This window comes from Ranitomeya variabilis, chromosome 1 (genome assembly GCF_051348905.1).
Source record: "Ranitomeya variabilis isolate aRanVar5 chromosome 1, aRanVar5.hap1, whole genome shotgun sequence".
Classification (NCBI taxonomy): Eukaryota; Metazoa; Chordata; class Amphibia; order Anura; family Dendrobatidae; genus Ranitomeya; species Ranitomeya variabilis.
Window position 1 is genome coordinate 637609324 of NC_135232.1, and position 14282 is coordinate 637623605.

At 43.7% G+C, this 14282-nt stretch overlaps 1 protein-coding gene across 2 annotated transcripts in view; it reads left to right on the forward strand.

Moving 5' to 3' along the window:
- The window catches only part of G2E3 (G2/M-phase specific E3 ubiquitin protein ligase), an 81691-nt gene extending 69434 nt beyond the window's left edge, over positions 1 to 12257 (forward strand). For both annotated transcript variants that reach the window (XM_077260920.1, XM_077260927.1), the window contains exon 15: positions 9976 to 12257. In XM_077260920.1, the coding sequence (XP_077117035.1) occupies positions 9976 to 10205 (230 nt within the window). In that variant the 3' untranslated portion in view covers positions 10206 to 12257. The remainder of the gene's footprint in view (positions 1 to 9975) is intronic.
- The last annotated feature ends 2025 nt before the right edge of the window (positions 12258 to 14282 follow it).

Genomic DNA, 14282 nt, shown 5'->3' on the forward strand with positions numbered 1-14282 from the left:
TTTGTGCGTTTTTCTATGCGTTTTTGAAAGCTAAAATAAAGATATATTATTGAACAAAAAAAAAATTTGTCATGTCATTATTGTCCAACCTCCTCTTTTACATTTGTCCAACCCACACTCAATTACACACAGACAGATGATAGATGAAATGGATAGACAGAACAGATCTACATATAGATAGATCTATAGGTGCATACATCTATCTATTCACATATCTATCTATAGATATATCTGGATAGATATATCTATTGATAGATGTATGGATAGTGTAGGATGCGTGTCCACTGTCTGGATTAGGCTACTTTCACTCTTCCGTCTTCTGGGCTCCGTCGCAATCCGTCGTTATGGGCAAAAAACGGATCTTGCAAATGTGCTTGCTGGATGCGTTTTTTGCCCATAGACTTGTATTAGCGATGGATCGGGACGGATGGGCACACGTCGCATCCGTCGTGCGACGGATCCGTCGTGTTTTGGCAGACGCGACGCACAAAAAAATTTCAATGTAATGGTTTTTTGTGCGACGTGTCCGCCATTTCCGACCGCGCATGCGTGGCCGGAACTCTGCCCTCTCCTCTCCGCTCATCACAATGGGCAGCGGATGCGTTGTAAAACTGCATCCGCTGCCCACGTTGTGCTAAATTTAGCACAACGTCCGTCGGGACGACGGTTTGCGACGGCCCCGTACTGACAGAAGTGTGAAAGTAGCCTTACATCCGAATTAGCTGCAGATTGGATGCTGCGTACTTGTAGTCCCATCGGATGATGCCTGCACACCCCCCCAAAAGACCCCCCGCACACACCCGAACAGTCCCTCACACATCCGAACAGCCCGCAGACCCCGCACACACATACACGAACAGAGTCACCGCCCACACACTTCCCTCCTCCCGAACTGCAGCGTTTCTCGGACCCACATCCGCAGCAAAACTGCAGATCATTTTTACATCTGCGGTTTTGCTACGGATGTGCCTGACTCAATGAAAGTCTAAGGGTATGTGTCCACGGGCCGTATTACATCCGGAATAGCTGCGGATTGAACGCTGCGTGGAGCCGCAGTGTTTAATTCGCAGCGTCCAGAGGTTACAGCATAGTAAAGGGGATTTTTATGAAATCCCGCCTCCACTATGCGTGGTAACACGCACCCGGCGGCCCTGCGATTCCGGACATGCGGCGCGTCTTTTTAGATCGCAGCATGTCCGTTTACCTTGCGGTGAAGCTGCGCCGCCGCAAGGTAAAACACAGGGCCCTATGTATGGGGTGCGGTGATTCCGGATGTGTGCAATGAACACATCCGGCATCATCATGTCTACAGAAGGGGGCGGAACGAGTTTTCTGCTCCGTCCAAAGCGCCGGCCATCCTGAACGTGGACACGTAGCCTTAGGGTGCAGAAACGCTGCAGTTCGGCACAAAAGTGACATGCTGCGGAAAAAAAAAGCTGAGGATTTGATGCAATTCTGTGCAGCAAATAACCCTGGGGATCTGCAATGAATTCCGCAACGTGTGCACACAGCCTTAGCATTTAGTGAACCTAGCAAAAAAGCCAGGCAAAAAACAAGTGTGGGATTGCACTTTTTTTGCAATTTCATCGCACTTTAAATTTTTTTCACATTTTCTGTTACACGACATGGTAAAACCAATGGTATTATTCAAAAGTAAAACTTGTCCCGCAAAAGACAAGCCCCCACATGGCCATATGGACGGAAAAATTATGGCTCTGGAAAGAAGGGGAGCGATAAACGAAAAAAGCTCCAGGGGTGAAGGGGTTTAGAAACATGGATATGGACATATCTATGTAAATAGACATAGATATATAGATACATATCTATCTACAGTTGTGGACAAAAGTATTGACACCCCTGCAATTCTGACAGATAATACTCAGTTTCTTCCTGCAAACACATTCTTTGGTATTATTATCTTCATTTAATTTGTCTTAAATGAAAAAACACAAAAGAGAATGAAGCAAAAAACAAAACATTGATCATTTCACACAAAACTCCAAAAATGGGCCAGACAAAAGTATTGGCACCCTCAACTGCGACCAACAGCTTCCGGTAACCATCAATGAGTTTCTTACAATGCTCTGCTGGAATTTTAGACCATTCTTCTTTGGCAAACTGCTCCAGGTCCCTGATATTTGAAGGGTGCCTTCTCCAAACTGCCATTTTTAGATCTCTCCACAGGTGTTCTATGGGATTCAGGTCTGGACTCATTGCTGGTCACCTTAGAAGTCTCCAGTGCTTTCTCTCAAACCATTTTCTAGTGCTTTTTGAAGTGTGTTTTGGGTCATTGTCCTGCTGGAAGACCCATGACTAGGGTTGAGCGAAACGGGTCGGCCATTTTCAGAAGTCGCCGACTTTTGGCAAAGTCGGGTTTCATGAAACCCGACCCGACCCCTGTTTGGGGTCGGCCATGAGGTCGGCGATCTTCTGAATCTGGTATCGGAATTCCGATACCGAGTTCCGATATGTTTGCGATATCGGAACTCGGTATCGGAATCCACATTTAAGTGTAAAATAAAGAATTAACCCCTTCATGACCCAGCCTATTTTGGCCTTAATGACCTTGCCGTTTTTTGCAATTCTGACCAGTGTCCCTTTATGAGGTAATAACTCAGGAACGCTTCAACGGATCCTAGCGATTCTGAGACTGTTTTTTCGTGACATATTGGGCTTCATGTTAGTGGTAAATTTAGGTCGATAATTTCTGAGTTTATTTGTGAAAAAAACGGAAATTTGGCGAAAATTTTGAAAATTTCGCAATTTTCACATTTTGAATTTTTATTCTGTTAAACCAGAGAGTTATGTGACACAAAATAGTTAATAAATAACATTTCCCACATGTCTACTTTACATCAGCACAATTTTGGAAACAAATTTTTTTTTTTGCTAGGAAGTTATAAGGGTTAAAATTTGACCAGTGATTTCTCATTTTTACAACAAAATTTACAAAACCATTTTTTTTAGGGACCACCTCACATTTGAAGTCAGTTTGAGGGTTCTATATGGCTGAAAATACCCAAAAGTGACACCATTCTAAAAACTGCACCCCTCAAGGTGCTCAAAACCACATTCAAGAAGTTTATTAACCTTTCAGGTGTTTCACAGCAGCAGAAGCAACATGGAAGTAAAAAATGAACATTTAACTTTTTAGTCACAAAAATGATCTTTTAGCGAAAATGTTTTTATTTTCCCAAGGGTAAAAGGAGAAACTGGACCACGAACGTTGTTGTCCAATTTGTCCTGAGTACGCTGATACCTCATATGTGGGGGTAAACCACTGTTTGGGCGCACGGCAGGGCTCGGAAGGGGAGGAGCGCCATTTGACTTTTTCAATGAAAAGTTGGCTCCAATCTTTAGCGGACACCATGTCGCGTTTGGAGAGCCCCCGTGTGCCTAAACATTGGAGCTCCCCCACAAGTGACCCCTTTTCACAAAAAAATTATTTTAGCCTCAGTTTTTTCATTTTCACATGGGCAACAGGATAAAATGGATCCTAAAATTTGTTGGACAATTTCTCCTGAGTACACCGATACCTCACATGTGGGGGTAAACCACTGTTTGGGCACATGGTAAGGCTCGGAAGGGAAGGAGCGCCATTTGACTTTTTGAATGAAAAATTATCTCCATCGCTAGCAGACACCATGTCACGTTTGGAGAGCCCCCGTGTGCCTAAACATTGGAGCTCCCCCACAAGTGACCCCATTTTGGAAACTAGACCCCCCAAGGAACTTATCTAAAAGCATAGTGAGCACTTTAAACTCTCAGGTGCTTCACAAATTGATCCGTAAAAATGAAAAAGTACTTTTTTTTCACACAAAATTTCTTTTAGCCTCAATTTTTTCATTTTCACATAGGCAACAGGATAAAATGGATCCTAAAATTTGTTGGGCAATTTCTCCTGAGTACGCCGATACCTCATATGTGGGGGTAAACCACTGTTTGGGCGCACCGCAGGGCTCGGAAGGGAAGGCACGCCATTTGGCTTTTTCAATGGAAAATTAGCTCCAATCATTAGCGGACACCATGTCGCGTTTGGAGAGCCCCTGTGTGCCTAAACATTGGAGCTCCCCTACAAGTGACCCCATTTTGGAAACTAGACCCCCCAAGGAACTTATCTAGATGCATAGTGAGCACTTATAACCCCCAGGTGCTTCACAGAAGTTTATAACGCAGAGCCATGTAAATAAAAAATAATTTTTCTTTCCTCAAAAAGATGTTTTAGCAAGCAATTTTTTATTTTCACAAGGGTAACAGGAGAAATTGGACCCCAATATTTGTTGCCCAGTTTGTTGTGAGTACGCTGATACCCCATATGTGGGGGTAAACCACTGTTTGGGCACACGTCAGGGCTCGGAAGGGAAGTAGTGACATTTGAAATGCAGACTTTGATGGAATGGTCTGCGGGCATCACGTTGCATTTGCAGAGCCCCTGATGTGCCTAAATAGTAGAAACACCCCACAAGTGACTCCATTTTGGAAACTAGACCCCCAAGGGAACTTATCTAGATGTGTGGTGAGCACTTTGAACCCCCAAGTGCTTCACAGAAGATAATAACGCAGAGCCGTGAAAATAAAAAATAATTGTTCTTTCCTCAAAAATTATGTTTTAGCAAGTAATTTTTTATTTTTGCAAGGGTAACAGGAGAAATTGGACCCCAACAGTTGTTGCCCAGTTTGTCCTGAGTACGCTGGTACCCCAAATGTGGGGGTACACCACTGTTTGGGTGCACGTCGGGGCTTGGAAGGGAGGGAGCACCATTTGACTTTTTGAACGCAAGATTGGCTGGATTCAATGGTGGCGCCATGTTGCGTTTGGAGACCCCTGATGTGCCTAAACAGTGGAAACCTCTCAATTCTAACTTCAACACTAACCCCAACACACCCCTAATCCTAATCCCAACTGTAGCCATAACCCTAATCACAACCCTAACCCCAACACACCCCTAACCACAACCCTAACCCCAACACACCCCTAACCCTATCCGTAACCCTAACCACAAGCCTAATCTTAACCCTATTTCCAACCCTAGCCCTAATTCCAACCCTAACCCTAAGGCTATGTGCCCACGTTGCGGATTCGTGTGAGATTTTTCCGCACGATTTTTGAAAAATCTGCAGGTAAAAGGCACTGCGGATTTACAGCGGATTTCCAGTGTTTTTTTGTGCGGATTTCACCTGCGGATTCCTATTGAGGAACAGGTGTAAAACGCTGCGGAATCCTCACAAAGAATTGACATGCTGCGGAAAATACAACGCAGCGTTTCTGCACGGAATTTTCCGCACCATGGGCACAGCGGATTTGGTTTTCCATAGGTGTACATGGTACTGTAAACCTGATGGAAAACTGCTACGAATTCGCAGCGGCCAATCCGCTGCGGATCCGCGGCCAATCCGCTGCGGATCCACTGCCAAATCCGCACTGTGTGCACATGCCATAACCCTACCCCTACCCCTAACCCTACCCCTAGTTCTAACCCTAGTTCTAACCCTAACCCTATTGGAAAAAGAAAAAAAATATATTTTCTTTATTTTATTATTGTCCCTACCTATAGGGGTGATAAAGGGGGGGGTTTATTTATTATTTTTTTTATTTTGATCGCTGTGATAGAACCTACCACAGCGATCAAAATGTACTTGTAACTCATCTGCCGGCCGGCAGATTCGGCGGGCGCACTGCGCATGCGCCCGCCATTTTGGAAGATGGCGGCGCCCAGGGAGAAGATGGACCGACTTCGGGAGGCTTGGTAAGTATGAGGGGGTGGGGGGGGGGGTGGATCGGAGCACAGGGGGGGGGGGATCGGAGGACGGGGGGAGCGGAGAGGAGCACGGGGGAGCGGACAGGGGGACGGAGGGGGGTACCGGACAGAACGGAGGACTGGGGAGGAGATCGTGGGGGGGGGGGGGGGGGCAGAACATGATTTCCAGCCATGGCAGATGGTATTGCAGCATCGGCCATGGCTGGATTGCAATATTTCACCATTTTCATAGGTGAAATATTGCAAATTGCTCTGATTGGCTGTTGCACTTTCAACAGCCAATCAGAGCGATCGTAGCCACGTGGGGGCAAAGCCACCCCCCCTGGGCTGAAGTACAACTCCCCCTCTCCCTGCAGATCGGGTGAAATAGGAGTTAACCCTTTCACCCGATCTGCAGGGACGCGATCATTCCATGACGCCACATAGGCGTCATGGGTCGGATTGGCACCGACTTTCATGACGCCTACGTGGCGTCAAAGGTCGGGAAGGGGTTAAAATAAAAAATATTGCTATACTCACCTCTCCGACGCAACCTGGACATCGCCGCTGGTAACCGGCATCTTCCGTTCCTAAGAATGGCGCTTGAAAGACCTTTCGATGACGTCACGGCTTGTGATTGGTCGCGGCGGCCCACGTGACCGCTGAGCGACCAATCACAACAAGCCGTGACGTAATTCTCAGGTCCTAAATTCCTCATTCTAGGAATTTAGGCCATGAGAATCACGTCACGGCTTGTGATTGGTCGCTGAGCGGTCACTTGGGCCGCCGCGACCAATCACAAGCCGTGACGTCATCGAAAGGTCCTTCACGCGCTGATTCTTAAGAAGGAAGGCTGCCGGAAAGAAGCAGGGTGCGTCCGAGGGTGAGTATATACCTAATAGGAATATACTCACCCTCGGCTTCTTTCCGGCAGCCTTCCTTCTTAAGAATGAGCGCGTGAAGGACCTTTCGATGACGTCACGGCTTGTGATTGGTCGCGGCGGCCCACGTGACCGCTCAGCGACCAATCACAAGCCGTGACGTAATTCTCATGGCCTAAATTCCTAGAATGAGGAATTTAGGACCTGAGAATTACGTCACGGCTTGTTGTGATTGGTCGCTCAGTGGTCACGTGGGCCGCCGCGACCAATCACAAGCCGTGACATCATCGAAAGGTCTTTTAAGCGCCATTCTTAGGAACGGAAGATGCCAATTACTACCAGGGCGCGTCAGAGGGTGAGTATATCAATATTTTTTATTTTAATTCTTTATTTTACACTTAAATATGGATCTCAGGGCCTGAAGGAGAGTTTCCTCTCCTTCAGACCCTGGGAACCATAGTATCCCATTGCACTGCATTGGGTTTCGCGTTTCGGCCGACCCTGACTTTTTTATAGGATCGGCCGATTTCACTCGACCCGACTTTTGAGAAAGTCGGGTTTCGTGAAACCCGACCCGATCCTTTAAAAATAAAGGTCGCTCAACCCTACCCATGACCTCTGAGGGAGACCCAGCTTTCTCACACTGGGCCCTACATTATGCTGCAAAATTTGTTGGTAGTCTTCAGACTTCATAATGCCATGCACATGGTCAAGCAGTCCAGTGCCAGAGGCAGCAAAGCAACCCCAAAACATCAAGGAACCTCCGCCATGTTTGACTGTAGGGACCGTGTTCTTTTCTTTGAATGCCTCTTTTTTTCTCCTGTAAACTCTATGTTGATGCCTTTGCCCAAAAAGCTCTACTTTTGTCTCATCTGACCAGAGGACATTCTTCCAAAACGTTTTAGGCTTTTTCAGGTAAGTTTTGGCAAACTCCAGCCTGGCTTTTTTATGTCTCGGGGTAAGAAGTGGGGTCTTCCTGGGTCTCCTACCATACAGTCCCTTTTCATTCAGACGCCGACGGATAGTACGGGTTGACACTGTTGTACCCTCGGACTGCAGGGCAGCTTGAACTTGTTTGGATGTTAGTCGAGGTTCTTTATCCAACATCCACACAATCTTGCGTTGAAATCTCTTGTCAATTTTTCTTTTCCGTCCACATCTAGGGAGGTTAGCCACAGTGCCATGGGCTGTAAACTTCTTGATGACACTGCGCACGGTAGATACAGGAACATTCAGATCTTTGGAGATGGACTTGTAGCCTTGAGATTGCTCATGCTCCCTCACAATTTGGTTTCTCAAGTTCTCAGACAGTTCTTTGGTCTTCTTTCTTTTCTCCATGCTCAATGTGGTACACACAAGGACACAGGACAGAGGTTGAGTCAACTTTAATCCATGTCAACTGGCTGCAAGTGTGATTTAGTTATTGCCAACACCTGTTAGGTGCCACAGGTAAGTTACAGGTGCTGTTAATTACACAAATTAGAGAAGCATCACATGATTTTTCGAACAATGCCAATACTTTTGTCCACCCCCTTTTTTTATGTTTGGTGTGGAATTAGATCCAATTTGGCTTTAGGACAATTCTTTTTGTGTTTTTTCATTTAAGACAAATGAAGATAATAATACCAAAGAATTTGTGATTGCAATCATTTTCAGGAAGAAACTGAGTATTATCTGACAGAATTGCAGGAGTGTCAATACTTTTGGCCACAACTGTATCTAACTATCTATCTATCTACCTATATGTGTGTAATGGAGTGTGGGTTGGACAAATGTAAAAGAGGAGGTTGAACAGAAATGATATCACAAATCTTTTTGAAGCTAGATGAGGGAGGGGTTTGGGTGTGTTTTGGAGTGGGTGTGGTAGGTTCGGGCTTAGGCTGCTTTCACACTAGCATCGGTACGGGCCCGTCGCAGTGCGTTGTTCCGACGCATGCTGTGAAAGAAAAGCACAACGGGGGCAGCGGAAGCAGTCTTACGACGCTTCCACTGCCCCATTGTAAGGTCCGGGGAGGAGGGGGCGGAGTTTCAGCCGTGCATGCGTGGTCGAAAATGGTGGACTAGACGCACAAAAAAACGTTACATGTAACTTTTTTTGTGGCGGTGCGCCAAAACACGCAACCATCGCAATGCATCGGTAATGTAAGTCTATGGGGAAAAAAACCTCCCTAAACGACGCTTTGCGACGTCCGCCGAAAAAACGCTAGTGTTAAAGTAGCCTTAGTGGCCAGTGCAATGCATCATGGAACTTGTAGTATTAGAGCACAATAACTCAGGAGAAAGTTGTAGATTAACCCCATGAGAGCTGGATCCAGCACTGAAGATGTGCTGCTACAGCATGATAAAAGGTAATATTGCTAAAATAAACACAGTGGATGTTTTCAGTGGCACATAATAGCAAGATTTATAAAAAAAAAAAAAATTATTGTAGTGGCCAACTTCTTTAAAGGATTATTCAACTCTTACAAACGTGGTTCCCAAACCATAGTAGCCATGTAAAAACATAATCCAGTAATACTCACCCTCCCCAGGACTATTGACAGCTGTCTGCCGTTGCTCATATCCCTGTGGTTTGGCTGGAGCGTATATCAACAACGTACATCACCACTGCTGCCAAACACTTAGCTCTGCAACTTTTTCTGTTTAAAGCAACTGAACTTAGTGATTAGACCGCAGCCAAACTGCAGGTACAGCAGCAGACAGCTTGAGCTGGACCAGGGGAGGGTAGTATCAGTATTTTATTTTACATAGTACTAGTGTTTGGAGACCACTTTTGTAAAAATGGTAAACCCCTTTTAATTAGCTGCGTGTCTTCTGAAGTCCTGATATTGGTATTGCATCTGTTCTCATTCCTTGCTTATACCTGTGTGTATCGGTGCATAAAACTGAATTCTGATCTGTTCTTGACACACAATTGGGGTCTTCAATCGGAAAACCTCATTATGTGTTGCTCTAACCTATGCAGCTCTGTCATACAGATGGATTCAGTTGACTGTAAGAAAACATATACTCTGCAATATTTATTTCCAAAGAATACTTTTGCTTTGCAAATCATGGCCAAAATGTTTGGTAAAAAAAAAACCTCTTGTCATCTGTCCTGCCCATACAAGTCTATGGTGTATCAGCCAGGACCAGTTGTAGTCATATCTGGACAGATACCACATAGTCTGACAGTGTAACTATCTGCTGAGTGGGGCTGCATGGGCATAGCTTATGAAGTGGAGTGAATTAATGGAAATATTCCAGCAGAATTTCACAAATCTGATGGTTCGGAACAAGCAATTTAGAAAAGCGGAATTTAATATTCTTTGTTCTGTTTCTTTGTTCTTCCTAATCTTCTGCATTGTTTTCTGCAGATGGTGATACTGCGGTTTCATTGGAAGACATTTTGACTTTTGCAACAGGTGTAGACTCCATTCCACCAGCAGGATTTGACCCTCTGCCAACACTGTTGTTCCATTATGACAATATATTTCCCACCACAAACAAAAGCAACAACAGCATGCAGCTTCCTGGGAATCACAGCTATGAGGAGTTCAGAACAATCATGGACAAGGCCATACAGGCCGCCCTCAATAAAGAATAGTGTGTCCATGTGTTGTGTGGGGGATGCAGTCTTCCATCGTGCTGCTGTTAGCTCTTAACGCCACTTCCCATTCAGATGGCAGAGTGGTAAATGTCCTCTGAAGTACTTACTTTCTTTCTTGCTATGGAAACGTGCAATTTTCTCCTATTTTCACTTGACCACAAAATGTTGTGTGGGTTCGGGTTCAAGGGCTTCTCTGGAAAAGTGCACGTTCTCTGTAAACTATCCAAACATACTTGGTGGAGCTTTGGTACTTTGTCTTCTATCTCTTTAAGGACATTAATTTGGCTTAGCCTTTGTTTTTGTTTTTTTATAATGTTGTACAAACATTTTTCTTTTTATATACTTTTTTACTGAGAATGAAATTGCAGATAAATGTTTTAGTGACCATAATCACCCAAACAAAAGGAATATATTTTTCACTAATTCAAAAAAGGCATGAGCAACTATTTTCATACAAGTGATGCTGTGCCAGATGGTGCCAGATAATTTTATTATACGAAGGCTAAATTTTTTTTTAATGCAATTTAAAATTTCATCAAAACCTATTTTTGCTGACTATTTTGTGATTAACCGTATGAATTTTGCCCATATTAATATTTCATAGATGCAGCTCATATAATCTGATACATTATAGCGTGCAGCACACTTCTCGTCCGCAAAAGTAGCATAATCCTAACTGATTTCATTAAGGGGTTTGTCGTTATACTTTTTAAAATTGAAAATTGGTTTGGCAAAGCGGTCATAGCGCTGTTTTAAAGGGAATTACAGTGTATTTTTGCTGTGCTTACTGAGAGCAGCATGATGTAAAGGAAAAGACCCTGATTCCAGTGATGTCATGTACTAGCTGTGTTCTACAGTTTCAATTAAATCAAGTGTGTTATCGGCAGGAGATTACCAAAACTGGATAACTGGCCTCATACATCCTAGTCCAACCATACCCCAGGACTGATTAGCAACTTTCTGTTAATAGAAAGGGAGATCAGGGTTATACACAGATCAGCATTCTGACCTCTGCTAGGAAACTTGTGATAGTCACAGAGGAAACTGTGACAATCACAATGACAACACCCAGTAAGCTAAGGGTATGTGCACGTGTTAAGTATCTGTTGCAAACATATCAACGTGTCTCTTGGAAGGAAAAATGCTGCATAAAAAAGTGCTTTTTTTTGTTTTTACCAGATATTAGAAAGGATGAAAGAATTGACGTGCTGCAGACGTAAACTTTCAAATCTACAAGGAAAGAATAAGCAATGTGTGAGGGAGACTTTAGGAATCTCATTCACTTTACTTACGTGCTAGGAAATCCTTCAGTTTTTGTAACAAAACTGTGCCATAAATAATGCAGCAAATGCTTAAAGAGGGGGGCACAAAACACAAATTAATTTTCATTCTGAATCCCTATCTATCCAATGCCCTAATCTATTTTCTTATATACTTTAATTAAAACATTCCTGTAGTTTCCTCACTATTCTATCTACTTCCTCTTTGACATTTTGTTTGAGATTCCCAGGGTATGCTGGGATGCTCAAGCGAAGCATTATCAGTGCCCTTCGTATCAGGGGCTGAGCTAGTCCCTGCTCTACTGAGCATGCTTTGGTTGTCAATTCCAACAGATGCTCAGTAGATTCTTGTCATTGTGTTGTGTGCAATGACAGAGCTCTCTCGCTGGCTTTGATCAAATGTAACAAGCCAGCAACAGAGCGCACTGTCAGTGCGAATTGTAAAGGGATTACCAGGCGTGCAGAGGCACTGTGAGGCACTGTGAAGGCGGCACTGGTCTCTGCATGCTGGGTAATCTTACAACGCACACTAACAGTGTGCTGTGTTGACTTTTTTTTCTACTTCTGATCAAAGCCAACGAGAGAGTGCACTGTCATTGCAGTGACAAGAATCTATTGAACATGTCGGAATTGACAACGCATGCTCAGTAGAGCAGGGACTAGCCCATCTCTTGAAATGGACGTAACTGATAATGCTTCGTTTCAGGTAGAGGACAGAGACTGAGTTGTGACCGCAGCATTGGGATTCACAAAAGATGCGTCATCAAAAAGTAAGAAGAAAAAAAAAAACAGTTAGTGTAGTTAGGGAAGTATATGGAATTTTTAATTAAAGTATATTAGAAAATATATTAGATTATGGAATTAAATGAGCATTTAGAATTAAACTTTGTGTTTAGCACCAACCCTTTAACATGTGCACATACCCTATGTCAGAGGTGTCAAACTGCATTCCTCGAGGGCCGCCAACAGGTCATGTTTTCAGGATTTCCTTGTATTGCACAGGTGATAATTTAATCACCTGCACAGAATGATTCCAGCACCTTGTGGAATGCTAAGGAAATCCTGAAAACATGACCTGTTTGCGGCCCTCGAGGAATGCAGTTTGACACCTCTGCCCTTTGTGATACATTGCTGCAATCCAGGGTCTCTGTTCCTATATGATGCTGCTCTCATATTATGTAGCAAAGCCTGCTGACAGATTACCTTTAAGCGGACTTGAGAGAAGTGTACTTGGGGCCTTAGTTGTTTAGTTATCAGTAAATAACTAGCATGCAATACTTATTTTTACAGTTTGTATAGTATGATGAAATGTGATTTTTATTTTTCATTATTCTCTTAAAGGAATTCTCCAGGAGGACAATATGACAATATTAATGGTCTATCCTTTAGCATAGGCCATTAATATTTGATTTGTGAGGGTCTTACAGTTTGGGACATTCATGGCATGTCCTAATGATTGTCCATCAGTTTTCTGAGCCTGGACAAAAAGTCCTCACCATCAAGAATAATGCAGGAGCTGGGACCAGTACAGAATGGACCAGCACAGTGGTGGGAACTCTGCTGATATGCAGAACTGATTCCTGTGATTTACAGAAGCCTCAATAAGGAGCTGTGGACATCACAGGGGAAAATCAGAGTAAGGCCGGGGTCACACTTGTGAGTGCATTGTGAGAAACCCGCGCCTCAATACCTGGCACTGCTGCCGGCACTGGGGACCGGTGTGTGCGGCTGCATGTATTTCTATGCAGCTGAACGCTCCGGTCCTGAGTGTCGGTGGCAGTGCCGGGTATTGAGGTGCGAGACTCGCGTGAGTTTCTCACATTGCACTTGCAATGACTTGAGACTTTTGCACTCAACATTTTGACTAGTTGACATCTAACCTCAAAGTTTAGATGGCCAACGTATATGGGACTAAGCTACCAATCTAAAGGATTGGCCGTGTATTATATTTATATGTTACGTTCTGTTTTTTGTTTTGTCTTTTCCTGTATTATTTTGCTACGAACAAGTTTCCTGTGTCATATTTTGGTTGGGCTGGTTACAAATTACAGTACAAATATTACTGTATATATTGTCATGTTATGGACTGCAGTATTTGTCATTTTTTTCTTTTTGTTCTACTTTCATGTTCATTAATGGGCAGTTAAATTAAATGGTAAATTAATTTGTTTCAGGATCGTGTCCTCCTTAGTCTTATAGATGTAAGATTCATTTTCATTAATTGGAAATGGGGCTTTTTCTGCAACAAGTAATTGTGTATCTATAACCAAATATGTAGAAAGGGGTCAATAATAGACATTTTTAGACAAATTAGCTGTGTGAACACGGACCCTTATGATTATTCCTTATTATGAATGAAATGTGAACCAAATGCAGTTAAGTTGGCATGTGGGAACCCGACTACATAGTTTCTCTGATTCCAGAAGCAGCCGGCAACCTCCTGTGTGTGTGCGCCAGATACTGAGATCAGAAGATAGGGAGACCTAAACATCTCACCGACAGGAGATTTTAGAAAATCACATTCTAAATTAATAGGCATGAATATAAATCTCCTCCACCCATTGCAACTAAAATTAAAAGTTTTTGGAAATGTCTTGGAATTTTTGCGCATTCATCTTGAAAAGCATTTGTGAGGTCAGACATTGATGCTTGAGAAAAGGGTCGGACCACCATTCTTCATTTTGTTTCATCATGACTTAGTTTCCTGGAAATAAGCCTGGACTCTGTACGGGACAGTCAAGGTCTTGCATCAAACTCCGCCCAGCCATGGATGATGTATTAAGGACGCAGAAAG